We start from the raw sequence: 19,400 nt of genomic DNA, 5'->3' as shown, positions 1-19,400 counted from the left end.
CAAATCCTGCGGGAGGTGGGGGCGAGGAGGGGAGGCACGACTAGAAATGCACACACGTGTGCACACTCCCTGCACGGCAGCGCCCAGCTCACTAGAAGCTCCCTACAGGTTGTCACCCGGGCAAAGGGGTGTTGGGGGCAGGGTAGTGCCAGCTGGAAGATCGGCTGAGATCTTCTGCTCCTTTTCCCTAGCTGTAGGAGGGGGTGTGGAGAAGCTCTAGGGCTGCAGGTTAGCTTCAGCCCTCATCCACAGCTCAAGGGAAAGATTTCTCCCTCCTTTGCTATTTACAGAGTCCCCCACCTCAGTGACTTGGACTGGGTTCCTAGGCAACAACTTCACTCTTCAAAGCCCACTGAAGTCAGTTGAAAGGCACTCACTGACTTCCATGAATGTTGTATCTAGCCTGCAGCTTCTCACTTACAAACCTTTTATCGCTAAAATGGGGGGCTTTTTCAGCTAGTCACCCACAAAGGAGAAAAGATCACATTTCACACAGTCCAACCATTTTCAAAAAAGGGTTATATTTTTTGACCTATGTGATTAAAAGTTGAGTCGAGAACCTTAAGGTTACATTTAGTTTAAAATACACACAAGGTAAGACAATTACATTTCCCAGACATGGTTTTGTGTTGAAAACAACTCAAGCAAGAAAATCACGTTTCTTAACTACTGGAGAGTGGATGGAGTTTGTCCATGATCCCTTTTAGAAAAGTTGTGAGAAATAGATCGGATAGAGAATCATAGAATATCAGGGTTGGAAGGGACCTCAGGAGGTCATCTAGTCCAACCCCCTGCTCAAAGCAGGCCCAATCCCCATACAGATTTTTGTCCCAGATCCCTAAATGGCCCCCTCAGGAATTGAACTCACAATGCTAGGTTTAGCAGGCCAATGCTCAAACCACTGAGCTATCCCTCCCCACAAGAGGAAAGTTACTTGCAATGTTGCCAACCCAAAGTGTTCAAAAATCGTAGGTCAGGCCGTAAAACCTTATGAGACTGGCATAGAAATCAAGAGATTTGACAAAGTAAACTGGGGGGTTCTTTGTCATGAGGTTTTTAAGCCTTTAGGGTGCACATGAGTCATGTTTTCAAGCTTTTCTCTGCAACAGTGAGGGCTAGAAACTTTCTTTTTTAAACAATGGAATCTGAGATTCTCACCCAAAATCACCTCACTCCAGCAGGTCGGGCTTTAAGAAAAACACCATATACAACAAGACCTTTGATAAAATTGCAAGAGTTGGCAACACTGTATCATACATACAAACACTTGATTCCTTCACCACTCAGCCCAACAGCATTCAGTCAAGAGAATTTCTTCATCTGAGCATTTGAAGAAAAAAGAAAAACAATATTTCACTGTCAGTGACTTTGTACAGGCCTGCTATTGCTGATATGGGACCTGTGATTGAGTAAAAACTTCCCACTGTCACATCTGCACTGCACAGCTCTGCTCAGTCTGGCACTAAGGGCCTGATCCAACTTCCAATGAAGCCTAGCAGAGACTTTCCACTGACACCAGTGGGATGTTTTGGAATGATTGTGCTATTACAGCAGCAGCATTATGCTTTCACTGCAGGATCACATAAGAGTAATTAATAGGGCTGAGAAGGACATTCCCTTCTCCCCAACCCTTATTTATACATTAATCTCTGATCATTAGCAAAAGTGCCATGAGAAATTATTACAGCCCTTCACTGTCTGACAAGGGTACTATACTATATACACACACACACACACACACACTCACACACAAAAACCCATCTGGTATTTACTCTAATATTACAGATGTGATGAAAAAGTTGCTATGCAGCTTGTTTATAAATCATGATATGTTACCCAGCCAGTTTATCACAATCTAAACAAGGTTTATGACAAAAGTTTTGATCTTGCAGCTACTTTAGGAATTAAAAGCATTATGACTGACCCACGGTTGAAAACCCTTTCCAGCTTTTTGCATGCTGGAGAAAAGTGCCATTTCCCCATCTGATCTCTTCTGGTAACAATCTGCTATTAGCTTGTGCCTTTTATATATATTCAGTAACTAGCAACGTTAGCCACAGCATTAAGCGCTTGAAATGTCTTCACAAAATTGTGGGCAGCATTAGGGAGTTTCTGCCTTTTCCTTGTCCCGAGGTATTCTGCCCATGGTGTAGAATTCTTCGTTTGGACGCAGATCGGTAAAGTGAGCTATACGATTAGACATGGCAAAAAAGGAGGCAATTGTGCCTATGTCCCAAGCATCTTCCCGGTCAAAACCCTGAGCCTCCAGCTTTTGGAAGTGCTCTTCAGTTATGTTATCAGCGTGACTGACTGCAAGAGCAAACTCCAGCATTGCCTGCTCCCGTTCACTTAGATCAGCCAGTTTCCAATTCACAACAACCTGCAAGAAAGAAAGAAAAAGAAAAAAAAGCTACAGAGAAACGTATTCAGAGCCTATAAAACAATGCAGCCGGGTCAAAAACTTAAGAACCTTTCATTCATCAAGGCTATTGTCAGGCTGTCTGGAGTGGCTCACAACTGTGAGTGCCAATCTCAGGTCAGACTGTCAGAAAGCAGGGCAGATACCCCAAATTGATGGTATATTCTATAATTAGATTTCACCAAGCCAGTAACAAATGTGCACTCCTGGATCACTGTACCAGTCTCACTATGGAGTCACAGTCAGCTCTCCAGTCTATCTTGCCATCCAGACAAGGGGGGGAGGGATAGCTCAGTGGTTTGAGCATTGGCCTGCTAAACCCAGGGTTGTGAGTTCAATCCTTGAGGGGGCCACTTAGGGATCTGGGGCAAAATCAGTACTTGGTCCTGCTAGTGAAGGCAGGGGGCTGGACTTGATGACCTTTCGGGGTCCCTTCCAGTTCTATGAGATAGGATATCTCCATTAATTTAAAATTTATTTTAGACAAACTGGACTTTGTGATAACAGGTTATGTAAACCAAAAACCACATCACATTAGGTTACTCCCAATCCCAAAGGGTCAGATCAATTTGGTACTCTGGATCTCACACCAAAGACAACACTAACAGCCAATTCTCTAGTAAACTAACTAAAGATTTATTAGCTAAGAAAAGAAATCAGTTAGTGAGAGGTTAAAGCAGGTAAAGTATGTTAATCAAAGTTTGTAATTCAAAATGATAGCAGAGATGTAGTAGTCTGCTAGTTTCCCCAAAGTCTTTCAGGGTTACCCAGAATAACTCTGGGGATCTCCATCTCCTTGTCCAGAAATTCCACGCTATTAGAATTCAAACTGTCCAGAGACAGGATTATTCTTTTGAATCAGTATTTATAGTTCATGCTCACAAAAGACAATCTAATTAATGTCTTCACCCACAAGGCCAGTGAATTTCCATTGTTGAACACAATGGCCCTTGCTTTGAAGTTAGCACTCTTCTTCATTTACATTTCCAAGGCTCCAATCACATTTGGTGGGTAATTTAATTACAGGGATATACACAATGTAAAAGGTAATGGAAGAGCAAACAATCCTTCATTAGTTTTCATGAAGTTTACACATCAAGTACATTCTCCTCTTAACATTAACACATACTTTTGATCTAGGGTTAAGAAGTTACAGGGATATGCATAATATAATGTGACAAAAATCAACAGGTTATAGATAAGTGAAGACAATACCATTAACATTTCCTCTAAACCAAACTAATTGGCCTGTGTTGCGGGAGAGGTACACCCTGTCAGCCCTTAGGGCAGTATGGCTTCACAGCCCAAGTCACTAAGGCAGACCAGAGTCTAAGGCCAGGTCTACACTACCGCGGTAGTTCGACGGCTGGCAATCGAACTTCCGGGTTCGATTTATCGCGTCTGGTCTGGACGCGATAAATCGATCCCGGAAGTGCTCGCCGTCGACTGCGGTACTCCAGCTCGGCGAGAGGAGTACCGCGGAGTCGACGGGGAGCCTGCCTGCCGCGTGTGGACCGCGTCTGAACCGCGGTAAGTTCGAACTAAGGTATGTCGACTTCAGCTACGTTATTCACGTAGCTGAAGTTGCGTACCTTAGTTCGAATTTGGGTGTTAGTGTAGACCAGGCCTAAGTAGCCACCCTTCTTCCCAGGGCGGTATGGCCCAATGGCCAGAGTCTATGTAATGGTCTTCGGCAGCCCAATTCACCTCCCTGTTCGTTGGCAGTGTCCATGGCAGGTCAGATGGGATAGGGGGACCCGAGCCCAACCTTCTCCACCATGTCCTGATCCTAGGGAACCAATACCTTGCTGCTCAGTCTCCATTACCTGTCTCTACCATCCCATTCCCTGGGTTGCATTCTACCCCTTCTTCCAATGCAGGCGATCCCGTGGCAGTCACTGCCTTGCCTCTGTCAGCCTCAGTGGTTGGCTGGAGTTTGGCAGAGGCACCAACCTGGCTGGCATCAGCATCTGGTGGATCCAACAGTCTCCCAGCGGAAGCCTGCAGCACGTATCTGCTCTCGTCAGCTGTGCAGTCCACCCAGACTGAGCTGCTCCCTCTTGTACTGTGGTTCCAGTCGGAGCGTGCTCAGCTGGGGCGAGGGGGCGTGGCTTCCTCAGCCTATAGCATGGGGTTAATCCCCTCCAGCCCAGTGCAGGGTAGGTACACCCCGTCACAGTCGGATGGCACTACAATATCTTTTGACACGCCTTTAATTTCTATTAGCATCTGAGTGAATTAGCCTGCAGTCCTGTCCCGAACTGGCACCTGGTAGACAGCGTCACAGCTATGTTTTGTTTCATGGAAGAACTGAGAGAGGTTCACTAGAAAATTTTTCCTCCTAGGAGAGAGACAAGTACTGAAAAGCCATGCAATGGCAGCAAAGGAGAAATGTAGGCCAGTATTTTCCCAGATTGGGAACCCCAATTCTGGGTACCCCAACTTGAGAGAGCAGGGGCAGCTGACTGTCAACAGTGCAGTGTCAACTCCAGCTGAAGTCAATGGAAGCTGTAGGTTGCTCAGCACATCAGAAAAATCTGGCCTGGCCTGGATCAGGCAGGCCCCCAGCCAGTATCAGGTTTTGGGGTAGTGCAATGTGGCTTTGCCCCCTGCCCCTCCATTCTAGCACCAACTGGAGTTCTGACAGAATGGAGAATTCTCCCCTGGTAGCTGGGCTGGTCCATTTCTGTGTGACCTGCTCCTGGCTGTTGTGGTAGAGAAGTATCTCTTTTTCTTTCAAATTCAGTGCCTCCCCCTGCATATGGCAGGCCCTAGAAGCACTGGGACTGTAGCAGTACTGCTGAGCATATGGGAAGAAGGAAAAAGCCACACAGAGGCTATGCAGTGGGGGCCAGACACAGCCAGCACCCTGCAGATCACTGCTTTGAAGCAGGTCTCTCCAGAGCAGAGGTGGGAGCAAGTTAGTGATGTTATTGGCCATTTCCTACACAAATCGTCTGATGGAAACCCCCACACAGGGTGGGAAGAGGAAGAAGTTTTAGTTTCTTCTGAACCCTACCAGAGATGCCATGCACATAGCCTGTTTACCGGGGCTATGCAGAGCTCATCAGGATTTGGTCCTCACAAAGCAATTTTCAGACCTTCCTGCCACTAAAAATATGAGTGCAAATAAAGTGGTGCACTGTCAATTTGAGGAGTGCTTCAATGCTCCTCAGATGTCAAGGATGGATCAAACAGCCCCCACTAAAGCTTTCTACTAAATTCTGCATTAGCTTGTTGTGCTCGCTGTTAACAGAGGATAACCCAGTCGTGGGCAGAGAAACAAATGGACTAGCTTGGAGAAAGAGAGCTATTGTATTAGGCCCCAATCCTGCAAACTGCTTCACGCAGGCCCAGTGGGGTCCATCTGCATGGAACAGATTGTCGGATTGGAACCTTCAGCAGTCAGGAAAAGAAGAGACTTTATTTTGATTATATTTTTTCTCCATCTCAAGACAGCCTACAAAGCAGGCACAGAGTATGCCCTTTTGTTCTGATATTTTCATTACTTAGTTTAAAAACAACCAACCAATCCCACTAACCTGATCCGCCAAAGCTGGCTTTTTAGAATATATCCGATGTAACGCACCGTGTGCAATTACACAGTAGGGACATCTGTTAACAATGCTTGTAGCCACAACAATAAGTTCTTTGTCCGCCTTGCTGAGTCTTCCTATGGGGGAAAAATAAATAATCTAAGGGAGATTTCTTATTGAAGCTTTTCATTTTATTACAAAAGAATACACAGGGATCAATGGGACTGGGAAATAACAGAAGCTGTAGAGTCAGTGGTTGGCATGTACTGAAGCATGCAAGAAAGTATACAGAGAGACATCTTGACGACAGGGGCACTGGAACAATTTGTATAGCGGAGAGGGCTGAGAGCCATTGACCCAAACTGTAAACCCTGTTTATGATGGAAACCCCTTCAAGCCAGGGGGTGCTGCCACATCCCCAACATCCCTAGTTTCAGCACCTACGTTTGACCAGTACAGTTATGCCAGTAATTTAATAGCTAGAGGGTTGAATCCTGCAGTCCTCACTCAGGCAAAATTCTTATTCAAGTTTTGATGGGGTAAGAACTGCACATTTGATCCATAGATAATTAGGGCCCTAACTTTCAAACAAAAGTAATTGTACTCATGTAAGTAGTTAGTGGAACTGCTAATTAGTCCTATCGACTTCTCACCTAAGTAAAAATACTCATGTGCCTAAATGTTTGCAGTATACAGATCCTTAATCAGTACTTTTCTGTGCCTATTTCAGAGTCAAATGATTAATAAGTTTGCATCTAGTTACTTGATTCTTGAACCCTTAATTTTCAATTTGAATGTTGTTCTTATAGGCAAATGCAATGTTACAGGCCCTATTAGCCAAGGGGCTAGGGGAAGGTTTGCTTTTGTGCAGGAGACAAAATAGAAATAATGAAGTTCTCCTGAAGTTGATGGGCTTGAGATCATGTTTTATAACCATCAGGCTGGGCAAGTCACCTAGACCAAGCTTCCAGAGTTTGAATTTCCCAAAAATTGTTGGTGTTTGAATACCCTGGGCAGACTGAAGCCCATCAAAGCAGTGGTTCCTGCTTCGAGCAGGGGGTTGGACTAGATGACCTCCTGAGGTCCCTTCCAACCCTGATAGTCTATGATATTCTATGATCATTCTCCAAAGAAGTCCTAGGAATGTGACTTGAGCTGTGATAGAGTTAAATATAAATCTAGGGATTTACATATGCAATGCCAAACAGAGTCAGATTCTCAAGACAAGTCATCAATTTTTGCAGCATTTCATTTTTTAAAATTAATTTTCTAGCCCTTATGGTTGGGAAGACAGCCTTCCCCATGAAAACCTATACAATGCTGTGTACCTGAGTCCACTTCTGCTGCTGCTACTAGCTTTCCAAGCCTGAGCCGGATGAAATAAAACTCTGGTCAGTTTCATTTTCACTGCTGCTTTCAGAATTCTGTAGGCAGCTGTGACACTGATGAAAATCATGTCAATTTCACATTGCAGGCTGCTGGCTACTGTCCCAAGCAGCAGAGGTAGGTGTGAGGCTACAGGTTTAGTTTCTTTTAAAGCAGGCAGGCGGGCCTAGGTAAGGCTCTAGGTAGAAGCTCTACAGTGAAACAGAGAACCTTAAGATCAGTGTTCGAAGAAGGAAACACTTTTTGTGATTTTTATTTTTTTTTATTTTTTTTTTTTACAGTAGACACTGGAGCTGCTGACAGGAGACTTGGAGGGTAGAGAAGAAAGAAAAATAAAGATCCTTCTAGAATTGAGAGGAGGGGGGCAGGGCTCAAGCTTACTAGGCAGCTACTAGCCAGCCACTTTTGCAAAATATGAAGCCACAAGCAAAGACCAGGGAGAACACCATGGTAGGAGATGCAGCGCCCTCTGAAAGGTGTGGTCACACACCAGGGCATTGCTCTTGTACCTTAGTGACATCCCCACCTCTGAAGACACAACTCTTCTGCGTCTGCCTCTTGCTAACAGGGGTTGGATCGTTTTTTCAAGCCAATAGAGGTTGGGTCAAATTTTCAAGGGGTCTTAAGAGATTCTGACTTTATGGAAATGTCCTCCAAGGTAACATAAATGAGAGGACTTCTCCCCTATTGAAAATGTGACACATACAGAAATGTTCCTAATACAATGTTTTCTAAAGATTTCTGTGTGATTTGAGCAGTTCTTTATGCACACTGCACTTGGTCAAAACACCCCTTCAGTACTGAAAGAGCCGACGGGCACCTCTATTTTCATTAGAGAAACACTCAAAGCGTATCCTGCACCCTTACTGCTTCCAGAGCCTGTTGCAAAAAGGTATCACATTATTACTGCTCCCACCGGATATGGATAACTTTGCTGGCTTAGAAATCCACAAAGCAGAACACCGAGCAACTGTGCAGTCCTGCTTGGCCTGACAGCTGGTCCTGAACCCAGGACTGTCAGTACTAAGAGCATGAGCCTCAAATATTATTTCAGCTGGAAGCAGCAGCAGACTCAAACCTCTTATGTGGACCAGCCAGACCTCACTGAGTGTGGATTACCACTGCATGCTGGATCTGGTAGTCTCTGCTGGCTGTAACCCTCTAGGTGAAGATGAGGCTGGCTGCAGGACATACAGAACTCAGAGCCAAGCACCACATTTTAGCAACTTTTGACCTACAAAGCTAAAGGCAGTTTCAAGGCTGCTGCATAGTTTACCTCTCTCTTTGTTCATGATGGCATTGTAATATGCGAAGAATGCTCTGAATTCCGCAGGCCGATGAGACATCACACTGAACACATTGGGCAAAAATCCACTCTGTTCAAGGGTTAAAGAGAAGAGAAGTCAATGGCTGTAACCTTACTACATAGAGCACACGCTACAAAAGCTCAAGGTGGAAAATACATACGATGGGGCTGATTGGCCCTATGCTGGTAGTGATGGGGTTAATGAGGCAGGTATGCTCCACACTGGGGACTGGCTGGATCGGGGGACAGCCTGTGGACCCAGCTGATCCTGCCCATTACGCCTACAGCCAATGTCAATCAGGGAGTGGGGTGATAAAAGGAGGCGGCCTTGGCCAGCTCAGGGCTGGCCAGGGACGAAAGCAGAGTTCTACATCTCTTTCAGAGAGGGATGCTGGGTTCCAGCCCAAGCTTGAGGCAACCTCCTACCTGGGGGAGGTGACAATGGGGCCCAGGGAGACTGTGAAAAGAAACGGGCAAAGCAAACCCTGAGCAGAAGGGCAGGGTCCTGCTGAGATCCCTCGCATGACCCTGAGTTTTGAGTTCACAGTTGGCCTTTGTTTTCTTGGACTCTAATACCTTGGAAAGGGTTGGACTCCAGTGTGCCCAGGCATGCTACACTGGATTGGAGCAAGGGTGTCAGCTGACTGTCAGAGACCCACAGGTGGGTGGGCTGTGCTTTGATGGGCCACAAGGGGGGCAGTTACAATACAAGACAGCCCAGTTACAATACACTTTGGCCTATGCCATGTTTTACTGATATAATGACTTCAGCTGGGGCTTCAGGCACTACTGTAATACAAATAACTAATAGCTGGTCAGGTGCAGAGAGGCACAGTTATTGCTTCTGATTCCTCCTGGCAGTCAGACCGGGGGTCTTGTTAGCTCCAAAACAGGGGAATAAAAAGGTACAGCACACGCCAGAAGGAACTAGGGGGAGGGATATTGCAGGGTAAGACTCTACAAACCACCAGCCTCAATAGAAAGTTGTGACGCCTGTAAAAGAGGAACAAGCCTGGCAGACTCCACAAGGGGCCACTGCAATATAACAGGATCAGAGAGCAGAGACTTTAGCCCAACAGGAAAAAGGTAAGAACTGATGGACCAAAGCTCCCAGGAAAGCCAAGCCAAGATCTTCCTTGGTGAGGGTGTTCAGGATGGAGAGAGCAGAGAAGGGGGCTCAGGGCTAGGAGGCAGCGCGGAGAGGAACAGGGCAGGGAAGCAGGAAATAGTGCCCGGAGGGGGAGTGGGACAGAAAGGAGCAGACAGGCGTTAGGGGGAAGAGAAAAAGGAGACAAGGGGCCTGATTCTCCATGGCCTTGCACCTTGTTTTGTTGCTTAGAATAAGTACACCCATTTGGATGCTTTGGGGAAAGGAGAAAAACAAGCAGGAGAAAAATTTTGCCGGCCTTTTCAGTGCATCATCAGTATTGAAAAGAAAGTTTTGGGTCAGGTTTAACTTCATCCCCTTTTTCCCTAGTAAAACAAACAGGGAAGGTGGGGAAATGGTGCTTGCTGCCCTTTTGAGCGAGAAGCCATGTGGAACCAACAGTCACCTCCTGGAACAAACAAGGCGAATAATAATCATGCTGAGCCACCCAAGTATTTCTAACAAAGGGCCTGATCCTGCAGGCTGTTCCATGTGGATGGACTGCACAGAACTCCAAGGGTGCTGGGGCCATCCCTAATGCTGATCCAGAAACTGACTCTTGGTATTGGCCAAACTCAGAGGCTGGGTTGTGTCCTCTGGGAAGAGCTTTTCTCAGCAGACTCTTCTTACCTTCATCTCTACTTCTTCCATGAGCTCCACTATATCATACGGCAGGTCCTTCTTGTTGGGTATCGGATAGCGCCCAGTCGGCCTCATGGTGCTCCCTGCCTGTGTACTGTATGCATGGCTTACAGCTGCCGTTTGCGCCCTTCCCCACAGGCTCCCTGACACAAGGAGAGGCCGAGGCTAGAGAGAGAGAGAGTGGGAAAGGCTTGTTTAGCCAGATGGATGGTTATTGGCTCCCTTCTCTGCTTAGCTGCTCTGATACTGCCTCAGAATTCATGTAAACCACACCCACTGCTAGATCTCACTTCACCATGACAACCTACACAACTGACCATTGCGAGACAGCATGGTCTAGTGTGCAGGGCACTGGGACAAATGACCTGGCTTCTATTCCTGGCTCTGCCACTGACCTGCGGCATGCTCTTCGGGGCCTCACTTTGTGCCTCAGTTTCCCCTTCCACCCTAACTCGACCGTAAGCAGCTCAGGGCAAGGACTGTCTCTCAGGATGTGTTTGTAGAGCTCCTAGCACAATGGAGCCCTGATCTCAGCTGGGACCTCCAGGCACTATTGCAATAATGCGGCAATGACCACACTGGTGTATTATCTTCACCCTCTCCACTTCTACATGGTATCCTCTTAAAGTCACAAAGCTGTTTCTCAGAACTAACGCAACACAAGCCCATCACTGCAGTACCCTACAAGAAAAAATACATCAAATTAATTAACCAAAATGAATGGTATCAACAAAGAACTAAATTTGCCATTGGCATAAATGCACCAACCTCCGGTGAATGGCTCTGTGGCCTAGGGTTCGCACCTCAGCTTTGGATGCCAGTGGTCCTGAGTTCAAATACTGGTCATGCCCTGTCCCTGAGATATGTATCAACAGCAACAAAAATCAATAGAACTGTGCCCACTTGTGATATAGTTAGTGTATGGGCAGTTAACTGACACTATGGGGAAAACAGCATTATTTCTAGAGGCTTGCTTTATAAATGTGTGTGCAATGAATTGTCCAGAAACACCTCCCTCAGTAAAGAATAATACTAGGGACTCCTAGTTTTTTTAATAAAATCCATCCCAATTCTAAGTACTGTAAAGCGGCACCACCATCCAAAGTACAATCAATTGTTGAAACCTGAGCAATTCCTACCCCATTGGCATGAGTTTAGTTAACTGGATCACATCCCTTACTTCAGAACTCTCCTGTCATTGGGTTAGCACAACGCTGCAGCTAGGCTTTTTGGGAGCAGCGCCTAATATGCTTTGCTGTTATGTAGCACGCTTCATCTGTACATCTCAAAGTGTTTTACACAGGAAGGTCAGTATCATTATCCCCATTCTACAGATGGGGAAACTGAAGCACGGGGTTGAAGGAAACTTGGCTACGGTCAGATAGTAAGTCAGTAGCAGAGCTAGGAATAGAATTTAGGTCCCCCGACTCTTACCACCGAACATCACGTACCCTGTTCCTGCTTTCTCCCAGAAAGGTATAATAATCCACACATACCCTGCAGCCTAGAACTTCACATATTACCATCCCAGAACCCAGATCACCTGTGCAATCTTGTGGAAATGCACTGGCTGTCACCTTACCGCCACTTTTAAATGGCAATTATACTGCTTAGATCGTAAGCACCAGGGACCTCTTTGTTCGCTGTTTGTACAGCACCTAGCACAATGCAGTCCTGGTCTCTGAGTGAGACACAGACACTGCAGTACAAATTATTGTTATTAATCAGGGAAAGAAGTCTGACCGCATTGCTTGAAATGGTAAAACAGCTATCTCCAGCAGTCAGATCCTGATGTGGATTTGAAACCATGCTCTAAAGTGATTAAAAAAGATCCTGCAGTATATGTAAATGGCAAAATATCTAAGAGGAACTATTCTAACAATATCTGCAGTAGTATCATTGTTAGACAAATACTGTAGTCAACCAAACATGAGTATTATCACAAAGTCCAATTGCACATATATTAAAAAAACCGAATAAGCACATTGGAGGCAATAAAAAATAATAAGATGTATGGGTCTAACTGCTAATTCTAAAGGGGAAATTCAAAAATCTGAAGAGATGAAAATCTAAGAAACATCATTGATTTGTCCTAAGTGAAAGGAAGTAACAGTTAGTAAAATAAATGTGCCCTTTATTCACCAGATTTTTCTATTCTTCTGGTGTGGGGAAAAGCAAACAAGGAAGAGAGAGAATTGCTATCCGAACAAGTTGTGTAATTCCCTAAAGGTTTGGTTTTTTTAAATCACTTAAATAAATCTGTAACTGAACTTGCCTTCAAACAGTTCATCTTATGGAATAAAGCCAAACTAAACAATGTGCAGTTATTGGGCCCAGTCTTGTAAACTCTGACACTAGTGACAGGGGTACTACATCAATTTTAACAGTGGAGGTGCTGAAGGCAGAAACTGTGTACTTTGTTGCTATTACTACTTCAAGCCAGGAGTGCAGTAGCACCCACCCCATACCCCTCGTTCCAGCACCTATGACCAGTGATTTTACTCTCTGACTTCAGGGGGACTAACTTCATGAGTCAGTTACATGCATAAGTGTGTGCAGGAGTGGAGCCATTGCAGCCAGTTAGAAAAGACATGTTACACTAAGAGAGACTTTTACTATTGAAAACATTTAGAAGTCCAAGAGGAGAAAAATGGACCAACTCACTGATAGTTGTACAGCAGTCACCTGTTGCTGAAATCAACCAATCGCTATATTCAGGAACTCTAGGAGAGCCTTTTCCAAAGCACTCAAGTTCAATGTCTAGTTTCTACTTCAAAATAAAAACCTCAAGCTGCCAGTTGAAATCCATAGCCTTTTTCCCTCTCTTGATCTAGAGTTTTAATTCCATTTGGCAGTATTGAAATAAAAAGAGTATGGAATGAGGAATGAAACCAAATTAGCTGAAGAGCTGTATGATTCTCCTGCACTTGACTGCAGGGTGCAGGTAAAGAATTTTTCTGTAGAGATGAGACTCAAGAGCATAGCCACAAGGGGAACCGGGAATCCAAATCTGAGAATTTCAGATCTTGCCACAGACTTTGCCAAGTACTTTAGGTCCCCAGCCCTGTAGGTAGATCACTTCCCTAAACAATATTCATTCAAAGAACATCAGTGTTCGCCCTCCATAAATACCCTGAATGGCCAGATTCATCCCACACTGATATAAAATGCCCCAATGTCTCCTGCAGACCTCTCAACCTCCAGATTGCTTTTTTAACTGCAGTTGTCAGTACCAGCTAAACAGAACCACTATGAGATGGGTAATTTTGAGCCATTCGTAAGGAAAAGTTTCTGTTACATGCCAACTGGGGAGGATGTACTTAATAAGAAGGTGTCTTTACATTTGGTACCAAAGATTACACGGATTTTTTTGTATACAAATACCTTTGTTTTTCTTTTCATGGAGAAAATGTACATTTAGTACTGTGTTGCTGTGCTGCTGAAGGAAAAATGTTTCTGGATATTGTTGTTTACTGGAATATATGTTGTCTACTTTGTTTGAATGAAGAGCCTCAAACAAATTCCCTAAGCTGAATTTGCCTGAAGTGATTTGTTCTTTAGAAATAGCCAAATTGATTTCATTCCATGCACTTAAACAGATGAGTGTGATTTTTATTTCCATTGGAGCAAAACTGATATTTTCAATTTTTTAATTACTGCAATAAAAACATTATGGCATAGTCAATGGGAGGTTTTAATTCTTTGGAATCGGTTTGTTTTCTTTTAACCAAGATGACAAAGAATTAATGTAGCAAAATTTTGCAACCCGTACACTGTAATATCCCTGCCATATTGGAATGGGTAAAAAACTGAATGGAAAATAAAGTATAAATTGAACAAAGTCCTTTTTAAATCGAAATTTCTCATAGTGTTGGACAATATACCTGTCTTGTGTTAGTCCAACATGCCCATATTGGTCTCAGGCAGTGTCTGCCAGCCAGCAGTTGTGGGCCCCGTGCTCCCATCCCGCAGGAGCAGAAAGAGGCTGGGGGGGGGGGGGGGGGAGAAGCGGCACAGTAGCTAACATGGGATTTCAAGTAGGGGAGGGACAGGTGGGCAAAGGAGGGATCAGGCCTGGCACAAAGTTGATGGGCTCTTTCTGCTCCCGCCTTCCCACTGCCCTCTGGTGAACACTATCAGCTGCTCCCACCTTCCTCGCCCCTCCGCTGAGGAAATCCCTGGAGGGGAGGGGGTTACTGGAGGAGTGGGGAGCTGTATTCGAGGGGCACCATGGCATGGGGGTGGTATTAATTGTTGGAGGGTAGGCAGCATTAACTGAATTTGGGAACACCACACATAGGCCTCAAATGTGGCACTTTGTCATGCTCTAATCGACACACTTAGAATGGCTATCACGTATACTCCCTGGCTTCAGCAGTTTTTCCTACCGACTGAATCAAATCCACTGGTGCTGTGGCATGGAGCCCACCACCCATGCAATTAGCCTGGCACTGATTGCAAGAGACCTTTCCTGCCCGCTGTGCCTTGGCCCGGTGGGAAGATGCGTGCTCCAGTGAGCCTGAGGGCTAGGCCAGCAGGAGGCTGAACTCCTGGTACAGCCATCCGTGCTGGCCAGGTCAAAGGATGGGGACCAGCCAAGCAACAGCCCACTGTTCCTCTAGGGCAATAGCCCAGCCCTGCCTGGCAAAGGAGTGAAGTTACAGAAACACAGCAAAGCAGCCATTCCAGCAAACAGCGGGACAGACAGGGCTAGGGGCTTGCTTGTACCCAAAACGATGTCTGACTCTGGCAGCGGGGGAAAGATTCCCATTCCCAGACGCAGATTGCAAGAGCGGTTTATTTGAGTCACACAGTGAAGATATCCTTAAAAACAGCTGGATACGGCACAACTCTGAGCAGTGCGCTGTGCCCGAAGGCACAGGTGCCCCACAGCTAGACAGCTGTGGCTCCCACTGGCACCTGAGAAGTATGCTCTCAGGGAACTGCGGATTGCTAACCAAAAGCCCAGAGCACACCCTGCAAAGTCTGAGGCCCTGACAGAATCGTAGGACTGGAAGGTGACCTCGACAGGGCATCTAGTCCTGTCCCCTGCACTCATGGGCAGAGGGGATCTGGCAGCAGGAGGGGATTGGATCTGGCAGCAGGAGGGGGGGGGGGGTCTGGCCCGTCTATGGAGCCCGTTCAATGCCCAGCCGGGGGCGGAAGGAGCCCCAGGAGCGGCCGGGGCTGTCACCGCCAGGGCTGGGCAGACGAAGGACAGAGAACTGGGCAGCCCGAGGCAAATGCCTCTCCCCTGTCCCCGGCCGCTCCCGTGGGGAGACCCAGCTCCAGCCCCCCGACCGGTGTTGTGCTAGCTGCTAAAGGCTGGATGAAGAGGGCAGTCCCGAGTAGCATGGGGAAACGTGTTTGTTGCAAAACACCACCTGTGGTGATACGGACCTGGGTTTCAAGCAATAGCAACCCCCACTCCCCATGACTGTATTTTCTGCCCAAGCTGCAGGGCAGGGCAGAGGAGATCTGGCATCAGGAGGGGGGGTGGATCTGGCCCCATAGGGCAGAGGAGATCTGGCATCAGGAGGGGGTGTGGATCTGGCCCCATAGGGCAGAGGAGATCTGGCATCAGGAGGGGGTGTGGATCTGGCCCCATAGGGCAGAGGAGATCTGGCATCAGGAGGGGGGGGGGGTGGATCTGGCCCCATAGGGCAGAGGGGATCTGGCCGCAGGAGGGGGATTGGATCTGGCCCGTCTACGGAGCCCGTTCAATGCCCAGCCGGGGGCGGGAGGAGCCCCAGGAGCGGCCGGGGCTGTCACCGCCAGGGCTGGGCAGACGCAGGACGGGGAACTGGGCAGCCCGAGGCAAACGCCTCTCCCCTGTCCCCGGCCGCTCCCGCGGGCCCCGCTCCGCTTCCCCCGAGGACAGCGGGGTTCGGGCGGCAGCCGGCCCCGGCCCCGCCTGCTCCCCGGGCCGCACTCACCGAAACGCGGCGCGGCCGCAGCAGGCGCAGGAGCGGCCCCTTCATGGCGCTGGCGGCGGGAAGTGCCCGGGCTACATGCAGCCGCGCACGGCGGCGGCGGCGGCGGGGCCCTCCCCCGGCCCGCCGCGCCGCGCCCGGAGAGGGGCGGGTCCGCTGAGGTCCCCCGCGGCGCGGGGAGGGCGATGCCCGCGGAACAGCTGAGCGTCACCCCCGGCAGGGACACAGCAGCCCGGCCCGGGCATGGGCCCGGGGGATCCAGCCCCGAACCCAGGGGAGTAGCGGGGGCTCAGCGCCTCCCACACAGTGCCCGGCTCTCCTTGCCGGCCCCCACGGGGCTCACAGCGCCTTACAGAGGCGGCCGGTGTCTTCATCCGCGCTTCACAGGGGGGAAACTGAGGCACGGAGACTTGCCTGCCGTCACCCAGAGCCAGGAGCAGTCCCCCAGTCTGCCCAGCCCAAAGAGTTGGCGCACAGATGGCAGCTGAATAAGGGACTTTTCTTGCCCCGCTTTTCCTGGCTGGAGCCACAAGACGAGTGGCTAGTAGTAGCTGGGCCCAAGGTGGGTGGCAGGATCACCAAGCACATTGGAATCCCTGGAGAAGAAATAAGTGAGTGGTGAATGAATCGGTGCTTTAATCTCATCGAGTTTAAGGCCAGAAGGGATCACTAGATCATCTAATCTGACCCCACCGCCCATATGTCACAGGCCACCAACACCACCCAGCACCACACACTAATCTAACAACCAAAACAAGACCAAAGTCAGTGAGACCCCCAGGAGTCTAGACTATTACATGTCACAGACAGAGAACAGGAGGGACCGAGCTGCACCCGTGCCCAAGGCCCCTGCAATGGCAGGGAAATGACTACATGAGAGATACCCAGATAATTCTGCCAGTCACCCACACCCACACGCTGCAGAGGAAGCTGAACACCCCTCCCCCCTGTCACTGCCAGTCTGACCTGCTTGAAAATGGCAGTTAGTTAGACCCTGAGCATGTGAGCAAGAACCAGCCAGCCAACACCTAAGAAAGAGAATACTCAGTGCCACCTCAAAGCCCTGGCCCTCCTTGTCCAATATCCCATCTTCAGCCATGGTCATCCCTGATACTTCAAAGGAAGTTTATAAACCCTCCCAGAATACACGGGGCGGGGGAGGGGGGAATTCCTTCCTGACCCCTGCCAGTGGCTGGCTGAAACCCTGAAGCATGAACTTTAGGAACATAAAATGTAAACTCGCAGTGAGCCCCAGGGCTTTTGAACCCTGTCCCACATCATCATGAGCAACCATGTCATATAATCTCACTCAAATTTGTCCAACTGTCTCTTAAAACTAATTATGGTAAGTCGTTTGCTCCATCAGCTCCTATTGGGAGGCTGTTCTAGAACCTCACTCCTCTGATGGTAAGAAACCTTGTAATTTCCAGCCTGAATTTGTTCATGGACAGTTCATTTGTTTTTGTGTCAGCCTTGTCCTTTAGCTTCAATAGCTCTTCATCCTCATTGGTATTTACCTCCCCCCGTGGTGTATTTAGAGAGCATGATATCCCCCTCGGCCTTCTTTTTGTGAGACTAAACAAGAGAACAGCATATTCAAAATACTTATTTCCTGAAGGTTGCCAAGATAGTGGGATAGCAGGAAGTCTGGGGGCAGCCAGGGCCTAAGAATCTCCCTTCCATCCCCCTCTAAGGCCCAGAGTGCCAGAAACCACAATCAGCCTGGAGTGGGATTAGGGGAAAATTCAGCTTTCATTTCAAACCGCTTAGTTTCTAGCCCTGCTCGTTGAGAACTGTGTGACTGGAGTCTGCACCCAGGGTTCAGAAACGAGGAGGCCAAAGAGGCCCCAGAGCACAGCTGAAATCTCATGGATTCTTTGAGGCCCTTCAAAAGAGATCGCTTTATTCCAAGTAAAATAATAAAATGGTTTAGTGGCTCAGTGACTTTCCCGAGGCCATGCAGCGACTCACTAACAGATCACGATTAGAACGCAAGAGTTCCTGCTTCCCGTCTCATGGTCAGTCCGGTGTCATATCCATTTAGCACCAGGGAAAGGCAGAGTGATTGGAACCCCCTGGGGCCTATTGGTGACCACCCTCTCCCCCCACTGTTTCAGAACCCCAGAATCAGCCCACGCACTCTCGTGTCAGATTGAGAAGCCAAGCCCAGCAAATATTTTGGATGAGTTTCCCAGGAGCATTTTAAAGAATCTCAAGAAATCCTGATGATCACTTCCTTACCCTGACACACACGATTTTAGATGAATAATTTCCAAGCCTTTGGAGAGAAAACACCCAGGCTAACATCTGTTTACACTGTGTGCTAATCCAGTTAAACCTATTCCTGGCAACATGCCCGACAAATCCAGGTACATCCTTTGAGATAACCCCGTTTGATGCGAGTTTGTGAAGAGTGAGTTGTGGGTAGAAAAGTTTACACTAAAGAGTTTCTAATGATGTATGGGATAGACATTATGTATTGGGTTGTTATAATGTGTGCCGTGCAGTTAATGGGCAACGACTGTTTTGCTTCTGTTATGGACATCAAAGAAAATGTGCTGTGTCCAGTAGGCTTTTATCTTAGTCAAATACATTAATTAAACAGAAGGAGTAGTCAGTGTGGCCAGCTAGATCAATGCTTGCCTGTCCTCTCCAGAACTGCTGTTCAAATTTACAGAAAAGGCAGGCGTATAATTAGTTTGGGGGTTCCAGGCAAAGTTTTTGTGTAATATGGTGACTTGGGCCCAGATCCTCCAAGGAGCCAGCAATACCAGTAACTGCCATTTCACTGCTGCCTGATGTCTGCTTTTTAGTTTACTGTTTCTCTGTATTTTCCCCCCTGTTTGCTTGCTGAGTTGGCCTGCAGTTCACTCATCAAAGAATGCTGATGAGGATTCGCAGAGCTACCTTAACAACATTTCAGAGGAAGGAATCCTCCACATGGGACTAATCTGTGACAAAACACCCAGAAAATAATTGATTTATGACAAGAATGAGGAGGAACTTGTGTGACTTCATGACATGATGTGTG

At 47.5% G+C, this 19,400-nt stretch overlaps 1 protein-coding gene across 1 annotated transcript; it reads right to left on the bottom strand.

Annotated features, from left to right (window-relative positions):
- Positions 1 to 502: 502 nt before the first annotated feature.
- On the bottom strand, positions 503 to 16,470 carry LOC135880266 (uncharacterized). The gene is made up of 5 exons (XM_065406502.1): positions 16,373 to 16,470; positions 10,425 to 10,601; positions 8,618 to 8,717; positions 5,962 to 6,092; positions 503 to 2,380 (listed from the first exon to the last, which is right to left on the bottom strand). Exons 1-5 carry the CDS (start codon positions 16,415 to 16,417, stop codon positions 2,102 to 2,104), a joined length of 732 nt encoding a protein of 243 aa, XP_065262574.1. The 5' UTR covers positions 16,418 to 16,470; the 3' UTR covers positions 503 to 2,101.
- Positions 16,471 to 19,400: the final 2,930 nt, after the last annotated feature.

Source organism: Emys orbicularis, chromosome 6 (assembly GCF_028017835.1).
Source record: "Emys orbicularis isolate rEmyOrb1 chromosome 6, rEmyOrb1.hap1, whole genome shotgun sequence".
In the NCBI taxonomy this organism is placed as follows: Eukaryota; Metazoa; Chordata; order Testudines; family Emydidae; genus Emys; species Emys orbicularis.
The sequence above is the reverse complement of the archived record's forward strand: the minus strand, read 5'-3'. Positions and strand labels throughout refer to the sequence as shown.

Coding starts and splice junctions, on each gene's coding strand:
- LOC135880266 (XM_065406502.1), bottom strand. CDS start 16,417: ATGAAGGGGCCGCTCCTGCGCCTGCTGCGGCCGCGCCGCGTTTCG. Junction 10,602..16,372: donor TGCGGCCGCGCCGCGTTTCG/GTGAGTGCGGCC, acceptor CTCTCTCTCTAG/CCTCGGCCTCTCCTTGTGTC. Junction 6,093..8,617: donor CATCATGAACAAAGAGAGAG/GTAAACTATGCA, acceptor TTTCCCCCATAG/GAAGACTCAGCAAGGCGGAC.